Here is a 15,600-nt window from a genome sequence, read left to right as displayed (position 1 = left end):
TTCTTCAGTTGCACTGCAAGGAAGGAGTGAGAAGGCTTTCAGTGGTGCAATAAGTAAGGATGCACAGGTGTCTCTGTGCAAGTCCTTGTTGAACAACTTGGCAAATGTATTAATTTCCCTCTGCCTTCATATCCCTCACAACTTTAATCTAATACTTTACTGTCATAGTTTAAACAAACTTCATATATGGCATGTCAGGATAACACCAGCTGATACAATTTTTGTCAATTTGTTTGTCCTCATTTCTAAGGGGTGGAGTGGAGATGTGGGGAAAGGAAATGAGGATTTAGAAATTAGCAATAATGTTTTTGAGGTAAGCTAAAACATACCAAAAATTAATTTCAAAGGGAACTATTCCTTTAACGTTGCATGCCTACATTTGTGAGTTTTTGTTGTTGTCGTCTTGACATATTTAAAGATTGAGTTTCATTTTTAGCAGAACTAAACCCTTCAACGTTCATTACGTTGTAGAGTAGAGAAAGACACTGTCCGTCAAAGCTAAAACAATTTTTTTCTACATTACTTCATAACGAATAGCCTAAATGCTTGCTTAACTTATTAGTCAGGAAGGGAAGAGTAAGGTAAATAAACAGACGAGAAATTAGGAATCCAGGTAACGTTAATATGTTCATTTCGTACAAAAGTACCCGTAGCAAAATACCATCAAAATACCGAAATTTTGAGGTTGGAGAGCGCGAGGACGCGGCACGAGCTGCGGCCAATGGCGTGCGACATCCTGCTGAATAAAAAAAAAGGCGTGATGTGATGGTGAGGAGGAGAGAAAAAAACGTCCGTTGAAAAAAAAAAAAAGAAAAAAAAGCGAGGTGGGGGGAAAGCACGTCAAGCTCTGCTCTCTAGCTAGACGGCTCGGCCGATCAGAGCTTGTGCTGGTACATTTCATTTAGCTCAGCCGGAGAAGAAGAACATCATTTTTGACCACAGATAAATAGATTTCAACCGACTCTTGAACACAGTGAGCGGAACAGACATCAGATCTCTCGTCTTCTCTCTCTTCATCAGTCTGATAAGGAAACCCAGATGGTGAGTTTCCCCGCTTTGATTCAGCAACAGCAGCCAGTGAGTGAACCCAGCGACCCCCTCGTCGTCTATTGTGGTGAGGTGCAATATGCTAGCTAGGGTGCTATCAAGAGCTAACTGTGGGATACTAGGCTGAAACTTAATGGTGGTGCAGTGATCCATCAATTCAGATGGTTTAACGTTATCTTACTTATTGTAGAGATGTAACGTTAACGTTATGTGAGCGTTTAGACTGGAAACAGAAGATGAATACTAATCAGACCTTGTTGTGTTGTGGGGGTCTAACATTAGGTCTGAGCCTCTGAGGGTCCAAAGCTGTCATGTGTTTTCCTGGAGATGCGTGTATTAAAACCGAAAACGCATAGCAAAGCTATGTTTTCACACCTGGTTTTTGTCGACCCGGAACGTGGACCTTTTCTTCCGTACTGAAGCAATCAAAAACGTACAGGGTTTGTTTGATTTTGTAACCATAAAAAAAATCATTGTACTTATCTCAGTGTCATTGTGCATATGCCCTTATATGATGCTTGAATACATCAAATTACGTAGCCCAGCCTCTCCGTCCTTTCATCTGTCTGTCCACATTTATTAATTTGGCAGACACGTTTATAAACATTGGTTTGCAACGCATTGTGTGGTTCTTGTCTCATTGTGTGACATTTGAACGCTGTAAATTGAACGTTGACGTTCAATATTCATCCCACGTTGACCATAAACTAGGTCTACTTTAATAGCCCAGCAGGCTTTCTTTTTATTATTGTATCATGGAAAAAAGCAGGAGTAAGCACAGGTTTAATGTGGAAATTTATGTAAATGTTTTGACATGCACACCAGTGTATTTCAGCCTAATGTTGTCATGGCAATATATTTGTTTAACTTCTAACTAGTGAAAGAAAATACAAAATGCTCATTGTGAGAGAAAATGTAGATTATTCAACTTCCATTTGATTTAGCAAAACATGGTCCACTTCAATTCTGCATACTCCAAAGTAACAAACAGTGATACAAGGAGTGAAATGCCCCAGTTTGATACTATATCAGTACTGAATCAAATTTGATGAACAGAACTAGACTGGTGTTGACTAGATCATTGTACATAACTGTTGTATAATGATTTATTTGTAGTGATTAAACTCAACCACTAAAACGTAAATGTGTAATTTTTTAGTCTTTTAAAGCGTCCTTTCCTCTTTTGCACTGTTCTTTGTGGTCATTAGCACTTTGTTTTGGTGTTTTGGGAATCATCTGGCAGTGGATTGTCTAATCAAACGTGTACATTCTCAGTTAAATTGGCTTCATTGGGTATTCAGCAATGATCTGCTTGAGAGATTGCGAATGCTCAGGCAAATGGTACCAATACACGCGTATGTAACCGCTTTCGGGGTACAATTTATTCCAGAAACATGTGTTGCTTTTTAATGATGCCTTCGTTCATTAGAGGTGTCGATCTCTGTTACGCAGAAGTTAAGAGCAGATGGCAAAAACACTCAGGGTTTTCAGATGAAACTAAGCCCCGAAGATTGTGTACACACAGATTATTCATGTGGAGATGAGATGACAGCCTGCGGCATCAACTGTCCAGTTGTCAGAAACGAACATGCCGGAGGCCTGTCATTCCAGGTGTCTCAACAGAAGTTAAAACTAAAAGGTTCCCAAGATAACATCAATATCTGAATTTCTTTCTTAGTTCTCATTCATAGGAATATCAGATTAAAATGGAATCATGAGCATTTAGGTATGTTTGTTCATTCAAGTCTGTTCAAGTCTACTCTCAAATGCAGTGTTTTGTCATGTACAGAAAACACTGTGCATCAGTGATATACCTACTCGAGCTGAATGTCTTACACTGAGGTTCTACTCCATGGACTACTCTTAGTCTCTTGACTATTCTTAGAGCTCGATACTAATGAAATTATGCCAACAAGGACTCTGGGACAGCCTCTGCAAAGTGATAATGGAAACCCTTTTTTCTTTTGCAAAAAATGTGTCCTTATATGGAGAAAGAGAAGAAATTAGGCTTGCTCCATAGGCTTAAATAGAACTTCCACTGAGTGACTAGCTGTACCGCCGCAATTGATAGTTGTTATCTGTAGTGTCCCAGTGGTATATATGTCTTTGACTCAAATCAAATTAGTACGTATTTGTTGTATAATACATTTCATCACATTAATGCAGGTGTTTGAGAATAAAGTGTCATCTTTTGTGTTTGGTCTGTTGACCCCTTGCATGCATTGAGGTTAACCCAAATTGAAACACTCCAAGCCGTTTAGTATTGGACACTTTTAGTCTTCATATAGGATCTTCTTTAAAGCAGTTTTTATTTTTATTTTAAAATGTGTGGGAAAATGAGTGTGTAATGGCGTGAGAGAATAGGTTTGCCATCTCTACATGTTTATCAAATTCCATGGACAGGAGCAATGTCTCTTGGCAATTCTGTCGGTATGTTTTATTATTTCTGAATTGCAAAATGCACTCCCTTTCTTGTGATAAGATCATGGTGTGGTACTAGATGCTGACTGCTGTGTTGTGAAGTACCACAAAGTGCCTAGATCAAGTTTCGTACTCTGTCTGAACATGTTTGAAAAGCTTCAAAAAAGGGATGTGTCCTGACAGTATTGTTTAAAAACCACTGGTTTTCTTCTCATTTTGATAAAACGTTTTGCGACATGTTGCAAACATGCCTGAGCCTACGGAAAATCGGATGGTTCTTTGAAAAACATTATTTTTGCAGTTGTGTCCATGGTGCCACTTTGGCTTTAACAGGTGAAATCTTACACCATGCACTTTCTCTTGGTCAAAGGTGTACTCTGGAGTCAAATGAAACTGTAGACTGTTCCTCTTCTACCCTTCACACATACACTCTCTTTAAAACGTTCAGTACAGGTTTTTTTTTTCAGCCTCAACATATTTAAAGTTTCACATCCGTGTGTAGATTCCAGTCACAATGTCAGCTTCTGTCAGTGGCTCAACACATTGGTGAAGACTTTCACATTCTTTAGAAGTGTTTGAACTAAAACATTTTCTCATGTATAACTACTTTTTCCCAATCTCCCTCAGAGTTTCTGCTCTCAGTAAGAATTCAGTCAGCTTTGGTATATGCAAATGAGCACACTATAATGGTTAGAGAAGCAGTTAAAGCCCAGGAAATAGTTCTAACGATGGTACAAAACAAAACTTGAGGTAGAAATTTGAATAAGACAAACTCAAGGCTTAATCTAAAACCTAAACCAGTCATGCATAGATACAAGAGTAATTGGGAACCAAGTATTTATGTCCTTTCTGTTCTGTATCTCATTTGAGTTGGCTCTGTAGGCTGAAAGTTAGCAATGCATTTTAGTGGAGAAATGCATAAAATGACTGAAACTTTCAGAAAATGACTTACTGATTGGAACCAGTGGAAAAACCCTAATGCGCATTTGGTAAATTAATGTGTTTTGGTGCCCAAAGGTTAATTTTATTTTTCTAGTTACATGGATATCAATCATAACTTGACTTTTGGAAAAATGGGCCCTCTAGCATCATTCAGTATTGAATCTCATTCACGGTGCCCAGCCAAACTCCCTCAGGGCTGCTGCATGAAACTCATATCTGTGTTGCCAGGAATTTTGACAATAGAGTTTTGTCTTCTAAATCTGACTCATTGCTCTTGTTTTTTAAGAATTATTAGCTTGCCTTGGCAGGATGTGGCGAATGGGACGTCACATCATCAGCCAAACCATTCACTCCTTGTCTATGTGGCCTTGTTTTTCCTTGGTACAACCTGGCTCTGGTCTCCCAAAACAGATTGCCATTTACACCTATTATTAACTGTAGTCTTAACATGCATGTCACTGCACGTTGATCAGGCATACCATAGATATTCTGTTGGAATTTGCAGGTGTACTACAAATATAATGTGCTCTGTGCATTCCAGGTTGCATCTGAAAGTTTGAATGATCACATTATGCAATAGAGACGCAAGGTGAACGGGGCTTGGATGATGGTGACCACAAGATGTCAGTCCACTGAACTCCTGCTTTAATATTCCCCTGGCTGTCTGGACCCATGGGGAGCAGCTGATGGGATTTTGTCCAGCTAATGAGATTAAAAGAGTGTCTGCAGTCTAGTACCAGAGAGGAAGAGTAATGGAAAGTGAATGTTGAGTGTACACAGTGTGTGGCTGTGGGAGAGAGTAAAATGCTGACCTTTGGCAATGGCAGGGCATCACAAATCATACTGGTTTGTCAGTGTTTGAGGGGGAGCAATGGGTTCAAATATGTACACACACTGCCCTGGGTCATAGTATGGCCTGCAGCCTATCTTGTTGGCTGGCTGTAATTTTAAATTTGGTTTGGTATTTAGCTTGTTCTGTCTTGTGCACAGCACACTCTCTGCCACACTTTGTTTTGCTCAGAACGTTCAAATCTGAAACTGATAATGTCATCCTTCAGAATTTAACTATAATGGACAATTATCTATTATTATTATTATTATTTGTAGTAGTAGTAGTAAAATGTTATAATTGCCAATTTTCTTGTATTATTAAACTATTTTCGCTGTACTATGCACTATTCTTATTTTAGATTTAAAGGTTTTCGGGAGTCTCAGCAGGGCCTGAAAAAATATTTAGAACACTGTGACATTGTTGGATTTCACTCTACAATCCTCCCTTTATACCTAATGGCCTGATTGCATTTCTTTTCTTGTAAATGACAAGGTGTTTTTGAAACAAGGGTGAACAAGAGAGTTTTTTCTTTCTGTGTTATTGTGAAACCCAGAGGAGCTAGTAATGTGAACTGTAGTGATCTTCAGGGTCATATGACTGCATATGGCATACATACAGCACTAAGGCTAGACTTGATGTGCAGGTCAGCTGATTTTTGAGGGTCTCTAAGGAGGGCTGATTGGAACACATCATTGTAAAGTGCTTCTGAGCACAGCACAGGAAGAAGATGCGTTATCACTCCTTCCTGCCACAGTGCAGACGGTTGGGCAGCAGTGCTGTGTGTGTGTGTGGTTAGAAAGCGTGTTTTCTCCATCCTATGTACAAAAAAGGCAAAAAGGGACAGATGGCACTGGCTGAGATGGTGCCGTGCTCCACTGGTTTGTGTGCAAGTATTAACACACTCTCACATCTCAAGTCTCGTTTTTGCCACTATTTAAACTGTGACTGATCGTAGCATCTTTGTTTTGGGTTCAATAGTTTGTGGCATTTAGTTTTGCATTTCTGCTACCTTTTTTAGGTTCCCTTTGTGTACTTGTTGTTTAGTCTCCTTCACTGCTACTGCTCTATTTCTTTTAAATACAAATGGTGTTTTTGATATTTGTTTGCATTCAGCATGAATATATATATATATAAAAAAAAACTGTGGCAATGGCTCTAAAACAAACATGTTACACAAACTCTGAAACAGGAAGTGGGTTGAGGGTTGTCTTGCACTCAGGGTGTGTTGTGTCTTTTCAGATAAAGTGTAATCATGTTGGCTTCTCGTTTTACATTTGCAGATGCATAGTAAATTATCGTTATTTCTTTATTGACCAGGGGATGATTACATTATACAGAGTGCACAATACACTTACAAGTCAGTGCTGCTGACATACATTGCACTTTCTTTTGCAACACATGCTTTGAAAGGTCTCAACACAAATGAACCGAACCCAATATTACAGTTTCTAAGCTGAAGAATAATTGTATGATTTTTCTTTGTATTTTTTTATATATATATATATTTTTTGCGTGTGAGTAAAAAATTTTAAGGAAACTTTATTTCTTTTAATTTTTTGAAAATGTAAAAAGGAAAAAAATTCAATCCTAAAAATGCTATAAAACATGCACATTTCTTTTGGCAGCTTAATGGGAGTAAATTAAATTGTCAGTTGGTACTACATTGAGGAAAATAATTATTTGAACACCCTGCTATTTTGCAAGTTCTCCCACTTAGAAATCATTAAGGGGTCTGAAATTGTCATCATAGGTGCATGTCCTCTGTGAGAGACATAATCTAAAAAAAAATATCAAGAAATCACAATATTTTTTTGCTATTTATTTGTATGATACAGCTGCAAATAAGTATTTAAACGCCTGAGAAAATCAATGTTAATATTTGGTATTGCCTTTGTTTGCAATTACAGAGGTCAAACGTTTCCTGTAGTTTTTCACTAGATTTACACACTGCAAGAGGGATTTAGGCCCACTCCTCCACACAGATCTTCTCTAGATCAGTCAGGTTTCTGGGCTGGCACTGAGAAACACAGAGTTTGAGCTCCTCCAAAGATTCTCTATTGGGTTTAGGTCTGCAGACTGGCTAGGCCACGCCAGAACCTTGATATGCTTCTTACAGAGCCACTCATTGGTTATCCTGGATGTGTGCTTCGGGTCATTGTAATGTTGGAAGACCCAGCCTCGACTCGACCCATCTTCAATACTCTAACTGAGGAAAGGAGGTTGTTCCCCATAATCTCGCAATACATGGCCCCGGTCATCCTCTCCTTAATACAGTGCAGTCGCCCTGTCCCATGTGCAGAAAAACACCCCCAAAGCATGATGCCCCCATGCTTCACAGTAGGGATGGTGTTCTTGGAATGGTACTCATCATTCTTCTTCCTCCAAATACGATTCGTGGAATTATTGTCCAAAAAGTTCTATTTTGGTCTCAAACGGTCTTATTTTTAAAGTAATAGCTGGCATGGTCATTTTTAGCTTTAGCTGTTGTGTTTCAAGTCAACTGTTCAAAAATATCTTTTATTGTGCTCTATTATTGCACACTTGTATTTAGGCTACTTGTTTTTGGATTTTCGAAATCACAAACGCACAGGTTTTAGCGCAAATCAGTTCACAGGAACTGGCTTATTTCAGCATTGAAATTGATGTGGATAATGATTGAAAATGAGGAAATTACTGAAGCGCAATTGATACTGTTCATATTCTTGTCCGATTCTGTTTTTAAGGAAATATTATCATGTTGAGGAGGATGAGTGGTTGAAATCTCATTTCAGGGCTTTGTATGTGAGTGAAATCCCTCTCGATAATGGCTATAATTTGTGAAAAGTGGTGTTATTGAATGCATTCTTATAGTCATCATCACTGATACTTGCACTGCTTTTCTGAGCTGAGCAAATGAACTCACTGTGAGTTATACCAGCAGATATGTGTGCGATTTCAAGCTCTTAGGTTTATTCGAAAGCGACAAGTATAGATGCGTAGTGGAGGTGGAGAACTGCTCTTGGCTTTCTGACAGTCCTAAACTGTTGCATAAAAACCTGTCCAGCATTTTATCAAGCAGAAGATTCTTAGACCGCATTAGTTTAACTTTTTACAGACTCTCTGTTTGTCTTTTGTTACCGCTTCAATGTCATGCAGGTGTCGTGCAAAGCCTGACCCTATTAGCATTTTTTTCCTGAAATCTATCATAAACGCTTTGTTCTTAAATTCCCGTTCTCCTGTGTGCGTGATTTGGTGGCCTGTACAGATTTGCTGCTGATTTGATTTTAAGCGCTACAGAATATGTGGTTTATAGTTGACCGTGGGACATGGGGTTGTGTTATGTAATGTCATATTATAGCTTTAGAGTCAGACTGGCTGAAACTGAAAGTATGTGTGTGTGTGTGTGGACAGGGTCTTTATTTCACAGGGCGATTGAGTTAGATACGCTCACCAGGCTTAGTCTTCGTTGATCCCTCTTCATGCATTTGTGTGTGTGTGTTGGTTCACTGACAAAAGGTGGTTGTAAAAGCATGCGACAAGATGGAGGGATATATGAGGGACTGGACGTTTTTGGAGTTATGTCAGGTTAGAAGGACAGCAGTGATGGTGAATGAATGGATGATGTGCAGGATTTTGCTGTGGTATTCACACTGAAATAGTGTTGCCATGGGTCTTAGGAACACACGCTTGATTTTTCTTTTGTTTCTTTTTCTTTTTTTTCCAGGACAACAGGAACACGTCTGATGACAAGCCCGTTCAGCGTTCTAAGGTACGATACTTGATTCACATCCTTGTTTTTTCTCCGTCCATTTCTAGATTTTATATTGTAATGTGAATCTATCTCTCTCTGTCAGTCTTTATGAGCCATGCACTTATATCTTAAGTCTATATTCTGTCATATTCAAGTCATGTGATGAAATTTTGATCTGTTCCTTGCAAATTAATTGAGTGAACTATTCTTTTAAATGACTGAAAACAAATGGCAGTGCCTTTGTTTCCTTCTAGTCTTTCAGTTTCAAGACACAGAAAGAGACCTGTGCATCATGTGAGAAGACAGTGTATCCGATGGAAAGATTGGTGGCCAACAACCTCATCTTCCACGCCACATGCTTCTGCTGCAAGCACTGCAATACCAAACTCAGGTTAGATACTTCCTCACCAGCACAGACTAAGAAAACCAGCAAAAAGGAGCAGTTCAACATGTGTTGTAAACTGGAAGGGTTCTCTCTTATGCTCACCAAGGCTGCATTTATTTAATCAAAAATGCATCAAAAAACAATATATTTGTGAAATGTTATTGCAATTGAAATAGCTGTTTTCAATGTCCCATCAATGTTAATGTCCCATGATCCTTTAAATATCATTCTAATATGAAGATTTGCTGCTTAAAGGAGAACTCCGGCACAAAATGAACCTTTGGTCTAATAAAACTTTGGTACCTATTCGACTGTTCTCTGAGATTTGTTTTCATGATAATTGAATGTACAGAGTTTTATCTCTAAAAACTGTTTAGTGTATAATGCTAGTATATGGGGGAAGAAAATGTTTAAATATCCCAAGTGACTACCGTGGCTCAACTATATGTTTATCAAGCGACGCGAATACTTTTTGTGCGAAAAAACAAACAAAAATAACGAGTTTATTCGACTATTTCTTTTCTTCCTTGTAGGCCAGAAACGAGATTTCCTTAGATTTCCACGACGCATGCGCGAGAATTGCTATCTGCTTACACTACTTCAGATCGCAATTCTCGCGCATGCGTCGTGGAAATCTAAGGAAATCTCGTTTCTGGCCTACAAGGAAGAAAAGAAATAGTCGAATAAACTCGTTATTTTTGTTTGTTTTTTCGCACAAAAAGTATTCGCGTCGCTTGATAAACATATAGTTGAGCCACGGTAGTCACTTGGGATATTTAAACATTTTCTTCATTGACTTTCTGGGCCGTCAAGAGGCAGTCCCTTAGGAGCCAATGTGGTAGTTATACAGCTCTCAAATTTAATCAAAAATATCTTCATTTGTGTTCCGAAGATGAACGAAGGTCTTACGGGGTTGGTACAGCATGGGGGTGAGTAATTAATGACTTAATTTTCATTTTTGGGTGAACTAACCCTTTAATACCACTAACAAGGCTCAAAATAGCCTCACACTAACACAGTAACATAATGAGGGTCCATACATGTAAAACAAAGCATTGAGAACTTTGTAAGAGTACACACAGTTTTATAAGAAGAATATTTATAAAGACAGTCCACTTCGTGTATACAGCCATCTTTGGAAAACAGTCTCGACAAGTCGAACCACGAACAACGTTCATACGGTTCAAAAGTTCGCTGAACTTCATACAGTTCAGCTCACTTGGCACAACGATAGTGGTTCAACTTATCGAGACTGTTTTCCAAAGATGGCTCCTGTCTGTATACACGAAGTGGACTGTCTTTATAAAGTATCTTCTTATTAAATGGTCTGTACACTTGTACACAAAGTTCTCAACGCTTCGTTTGGCATTTAGGGACCCTCATTATGTTACTGTGTTAGTATGGGGCTATTTTGAGCCTTGCTAGTGGTATAAACTAGCGATTTCTTTTTACTTATTATATGCCCCCATATACTAGTGTTATAAATTAAACAGTTTTTAGAGATAAAACTCTGTCCATTCGATTATCATGAAAACAAATCCCAGAGAACGGTCAAATAGGTACCAATGTTTTATTAGACCAAAGGTTCATTTTGCGCCGGAGTTCTCCTTTAAACATTTCTTAATTATAATTGTTAAAAGATGTTTTTTCTGCCTTATATTTGTGTGGCAACTGATACATTTTTAGGATTTTTTGATGAATAGAAACTTCAACTTCAATATAAATTTTTGTGTAATAATGCTAACATCCTTGCTAAATAAGTGTTTGTTTCTTAAATTCTTACTGAGCCCATTTTTGGATGCGTGCCTGTATATGTATGTAATCTCTTGGTTTCTCTGTTCTGTAGTCTGGGAAGCTATGCAGCACTGCAGGGGGAGTTTTACTGCAAACCACACTTCCAGCAGCTCTTCAAGAGTAAAGGGAACTACGACGAGGGGTTCGGACGCAAGCAGCATAAGGAGCTCTGGGCCTCTAAGGATGCAGAGAGCATCACCAAGTCGGCATAATCCTCAGTGATTTCCAAAACTCACCTCTCCCTCCACTGGCCAATGATGATGACCCTTTATTTACTCTGCCCACACACAATAAATACACACATGCATACACATGTAGACACACTTGAGCCAGGCTCTTCATGATGTAACACAATCACTGATATTTTACCATGTCACAAATAATATACCCCCCCAACACCAATTTTTATTTAGCTGTCATTTTGTGTCCATTTCTTTTCATCTAGTGTTGTGGAGTTAAGTTAGTTGATTGTGACCAAAATGTTTGTATCCCCATAGGTTGTTAGCATCATTACGATCAAGTGTGGCAGTACTAGTATTGTATGTTTTGTCGTAAGAATTGTTTCAAGATGGTTTCGATTATACACTCAGGTAATGATTCTGTGGTGTTGCATCAAATTATTCATCAATCTTTTATGTTCATAGTCGAATTAAGTGCTTTTTTTTCTTCTTTTTTTAATGATAGATGTGTCCTAGTACTGCAGTCTGTATTGTTTTCAGACTATATGGCCTAACAATGTTCCTTACAATGGGAAAACTGTCTTGTTTATTTTTTATTTTTTGCTTTGCTGGGACAGGACATTTTGTGTGAATCTACAGGGTACACTGTACTGTAAAGAACTCGCTTGAGTTTACATCCCCCTCATTCCTTTTCTTTATCCTTCCTTTTCTTTTGGCATTAAGAATTAGTAGTACTTAACAGATCCTGTAAGACTGGCCTCTGCAAACTCTCATCAAATAATATCATTATTATTATTCTGAAGCATTGATATCCTTATCAAATATAATTATAATCATTATAAAAGTATTTGAGATTATATTCCCTTTGCTTAAGATTGACCATTTTTAGTTCATTTTATAAATTGAGACTTAGACTTTGCACAGTCTTATGTGGTCTCTCTTTTTTGGCGGCCTCTAGTGTTTTGAATGCTTTTCCTTAAACGTTAGTTGTTCTTTTAGAAACTCAATGCTGTCCAGTGGTGTCTATGCTCATCATATCAATCATAGATAAGCCGCTTATATCATATTTGAGTCATTTTAGTGTTTTTCTGCGAACTGCACATTTTTAATCATCTTTTATTTGTGTTGTTGCTCAGTGATTTCTTGCATAGGCATTTGTACATAAGTACCACTAAGCAGAGTGAATGTACTGTGATGCACTGTACTGTACTTATGCCTTGCTGCATGGGACCAAGCTTGTTTGACAAATTAAGATATTCACAGGGAACTAGGTCTCAGAGGAAATTACATTTATGATGTTTCGCACCATTGCCTTTCCCCCCCCCCTTCCACCACTTCCTGTCATCACATAGTTGTTGGCTTTTTCCTGTAGGTTTCTCTGTGACATGGTTTGCTAGGACTTTGAGTACATACGTAAACGTGTGGCTCCTAAGTATTGCTCAGGATTATAGATGGGTCACAATGATCCAACAGCGTCACCCCTATTGTTCATTGTTAAAAGCTGTTGTTCAATTGAACGCTGTTCACTAAATAAATCATTTTTACACTCGAAATTGTTACACAGTTAGGGTTTGAGCAGGAATTGGAGTGATATACATCCAAATGAAGACTTCCATCCTAGGTTTTATTTGCACATGTCAGCGTGAAACTGCAACTCTGCATCTTGTGAATTGTCACTGTGGCCATATGCTGTGACCTCTCCTGTGGTTCGTGTATTTGTGTACAAATATCATCGATGCCATAATGTAGTTTCTTTTAATGAACGAAATGCCTCTGTATTTCAGTACTTTTGCTTTTTTTTTTTTGTGTAACAAACAGTAAGGCTATTCGGATGTCTGTATATGTTAAATTCCTTGCGGAAGTGGTCTTTGAGATTTGCCCTTCATTTTAGTCCATGATAGTAGCTTGTTGTGTTTGCAAGTGTCTTGTCTGCCTTCCAGTGCAATGGCCTTTTGTCTGTACATTTGACATGCGCCGTTTAGACTTGTTAAGCCATTGAAAATCATCCAAATATTTTCAACAACTTGAAAGCCACAAAAGTCCCTGTGTATTTATATATTAATGGTTACTGTGAAATTGAAATGCATTGCGAGGTTTAGAGGAATTATTGAAAGCTGTGGGCATGAACAGAAATAATATTTTCATATTAAGCCTTACTTCAGTTTGTTTCAAATCCGTCATATTAAGAACAAAGTTTTTTTTTTTCAGCTTCCTTTGAGTTCATTTCCCAAAAAATCTTCAGCTTTTTTTTTTTTAATTTCTCACTCTTAACTAAATGTTACACCAAATGTAAATGATTTGGACTTATTTACTGTCATTATCTTTTCTGTCCAAATGTGATTTTATTTTTGGAATAAGATTTCCAAAGGCATAAATCACTGTGTTTGCCCCAACTGTTAGTTGTGATTGCACACAGTGCGCCGTGGTACAAATGACACAATATCCTGCAAACACTTACTGTCTTTTATAAGCTACAGAACAAACAGGAAAAGGTACACTCTTCTTTGTGCTTTTCTGATGGATTTGTAGTTATTGAAATGTGTGAGTGTGTCTTTGTAAGTGTATTGATAGTTAAGGTTGCTAAAGAATATTTTTTAAATGCATGCATTGAGTGAGAGGAGATAAGTGTACGCAAAGTGTATTACTCTATATCTAAAACTTGATCAGTGGAACAAGGTGGCCTTAAAGCAGAAGGAGGTCTTGGCTCTTTACTTGTTTCTTTTGTCCCATCAGGTTTATTTTCATAAACCTTGGTACTTTTATCAGCCCCGCAGTTCAACTGCTACAATAAAATGTGATTTTTCTTTTTCATTTCCCACAGACTTGTCTTGTCCTTTTTCTCCTCCTTTATTTCTCATTTTTGTACACGCTTTTGTACACACAAATAAATAAAAGATATGCTGGTGTTGATCAACCCTTAGTTTGGATCTTTAATTATACTAAAGCTCACATTGAAGTGCATGACCTAAGTCTTATATTCAAGTTTTATTTTTATTTATAAAAATGAAACAGTTTTATATGCATCTTTATAAATAAAAGTGTGACTAGTTTTTATATGAATATAAAAAAACGTTTAAAATATATAGTAAAACAAATAACAGCATGTACAACATACAGAGGAGCGAAATAAAGATGAGATGACCTTTTATTCACACAATTATCAGCGTTTTTTAATTTGAAATGTCTATCTAAAAGTATCGTTAATGTTGTAAATAAATCATGGTCCCATATACAAATCACAGTAGGGAATTTTTACTGAAAATTGTCTGAATGGCAACAGTGTGAAAGTTTATGTGCATTTGTTTAATGCATCACGTTATTCCCCTAAACACAGCACACCGCCCTTGAAAAAGTTCATGTCTGACTCTTACATCATAAATGTATGCGCGACAGTGATGCTGTGCGTGTGCGCTTTACGTCACCAAACAAGAACTAAAGAGAGGAACAGCGCGCCCCCGAGCGTACAGTAAAGTCAGAGTGCTCAAACACAGTTGTAATCTTGAACGTGTTACGGAAATTACAAACGTTATGCATTTTTCCACCGACGACGACTTAAAAACAACAACGTGAAAGCCATTTTATCCGTGCACGGGCATTAACATGACGAACTTTTGGCTGGTTTTAAAGGAAGCGAGCTTATGTGTTCCGGTGACGAACTGCTTTTTCCCTGTCAGGAAACTCACTGCGCTAAAGATTCATTCTAGCATCTGCTGTTTATCATCATCAACATCACGAGAATGCTTGGACTAATGTCGCCTAAAAATCTCACCTCACGCTTAATATCACCAAAAGCGCTTGAACGGCCCTCGGGGAGCGTATTTCTCGCACTTTCGCGGAGTTTTAACTTTCGCTGAGTTTTAACCCTCATCAACGGAAAAGGGAATTTGTTCTCGAAGTTCAAGTATCCGCTGACTGTAATGCGCACGCTCTTTTGTCCAGATCTTCGACAGTGCTTTTCCTGTGCAGTTATCCTCATACGTTTTTAACTTTTCCTTCGGTAAAGTGGATACATGAATGCTGCTTTCACTGTCACATGCCTTCATTCATAATCATTTGTCGCATAATAATGTGCAGATCGTCCAATCATCGAGCTAAGGGCTCATTTTCTGGTTTGTTTGGCTTTATAAAGTTGTTACTCGCCGGATGAACGAACTGTTGCCGATTCGCCTTTCACAAGAAAAGTGAAAACTGTACGTTCGTGCAGTGAGCTGGCCAGACACATCAACGGAGGGGGGAAAATGCAAACCTAGCAGGAAAAGAAGCCATCAGA

The 15,600-nt window shown here is 38.1% G+C and overlaps 1 protein-coding gene across 2 annotated transcripts; it reads left to right on the top strand.

Annotated features, from left to right (window-relative positions):
• Positions 1-805: 805 nt before the first annotated feature.
• Positions 806-14,244, top strand: limd2 (LIM domain containing 2). 2 transcript variants are annotated; one of them, XM_039686666.2, is made up of 4 exons: positions 806-1,041; positions 8,946-8,990; positions 9,227-9,363; positions 11,204-14,244. In XM_039686666.2, exons 1-4 carry the CDS (start codon positions 1,039-1,041, stop codon positions 11,361-11,363), a joined length of 345 nt encoding a protein of 114 aa, XP_039542600.1. In that variant the 5' UTR covers positions 806-1,038; the 3' UTR covers positions 11,364-14,244. The 2 variants fall into 2 exon arrangements, with proteins under 2 accessions (XP_039542600.1, XP_039542599.2); XM_039686665.2 differs by lacking the exon at positions 806-1,041 and adding an exon at positions 8,654-8,806.
• Positions 14,245-15,600: the final 1,356 nt, after the last annotated feature.

The sequence above is a fragment of the Pimephales promelas genome, chromosome 3 (assembly GCF_988280905.1).
Source record: "Pimephales promelas chromosome 3, fPimPro1.hap1.1, whole genome shotgun sequence".
NCBI classification, from domain to species: Eukaryota; Metazoa; Chordata; class Actinopteri; order Cypriniformes; family Leuciscidae; genus Pimephales; species Pimephales promelas.
The sequence above is the reverse complement of the archived record's forward strand: the minus strand, read 5'-3'. Positions and strand labels throughout refer to the sequence as shown.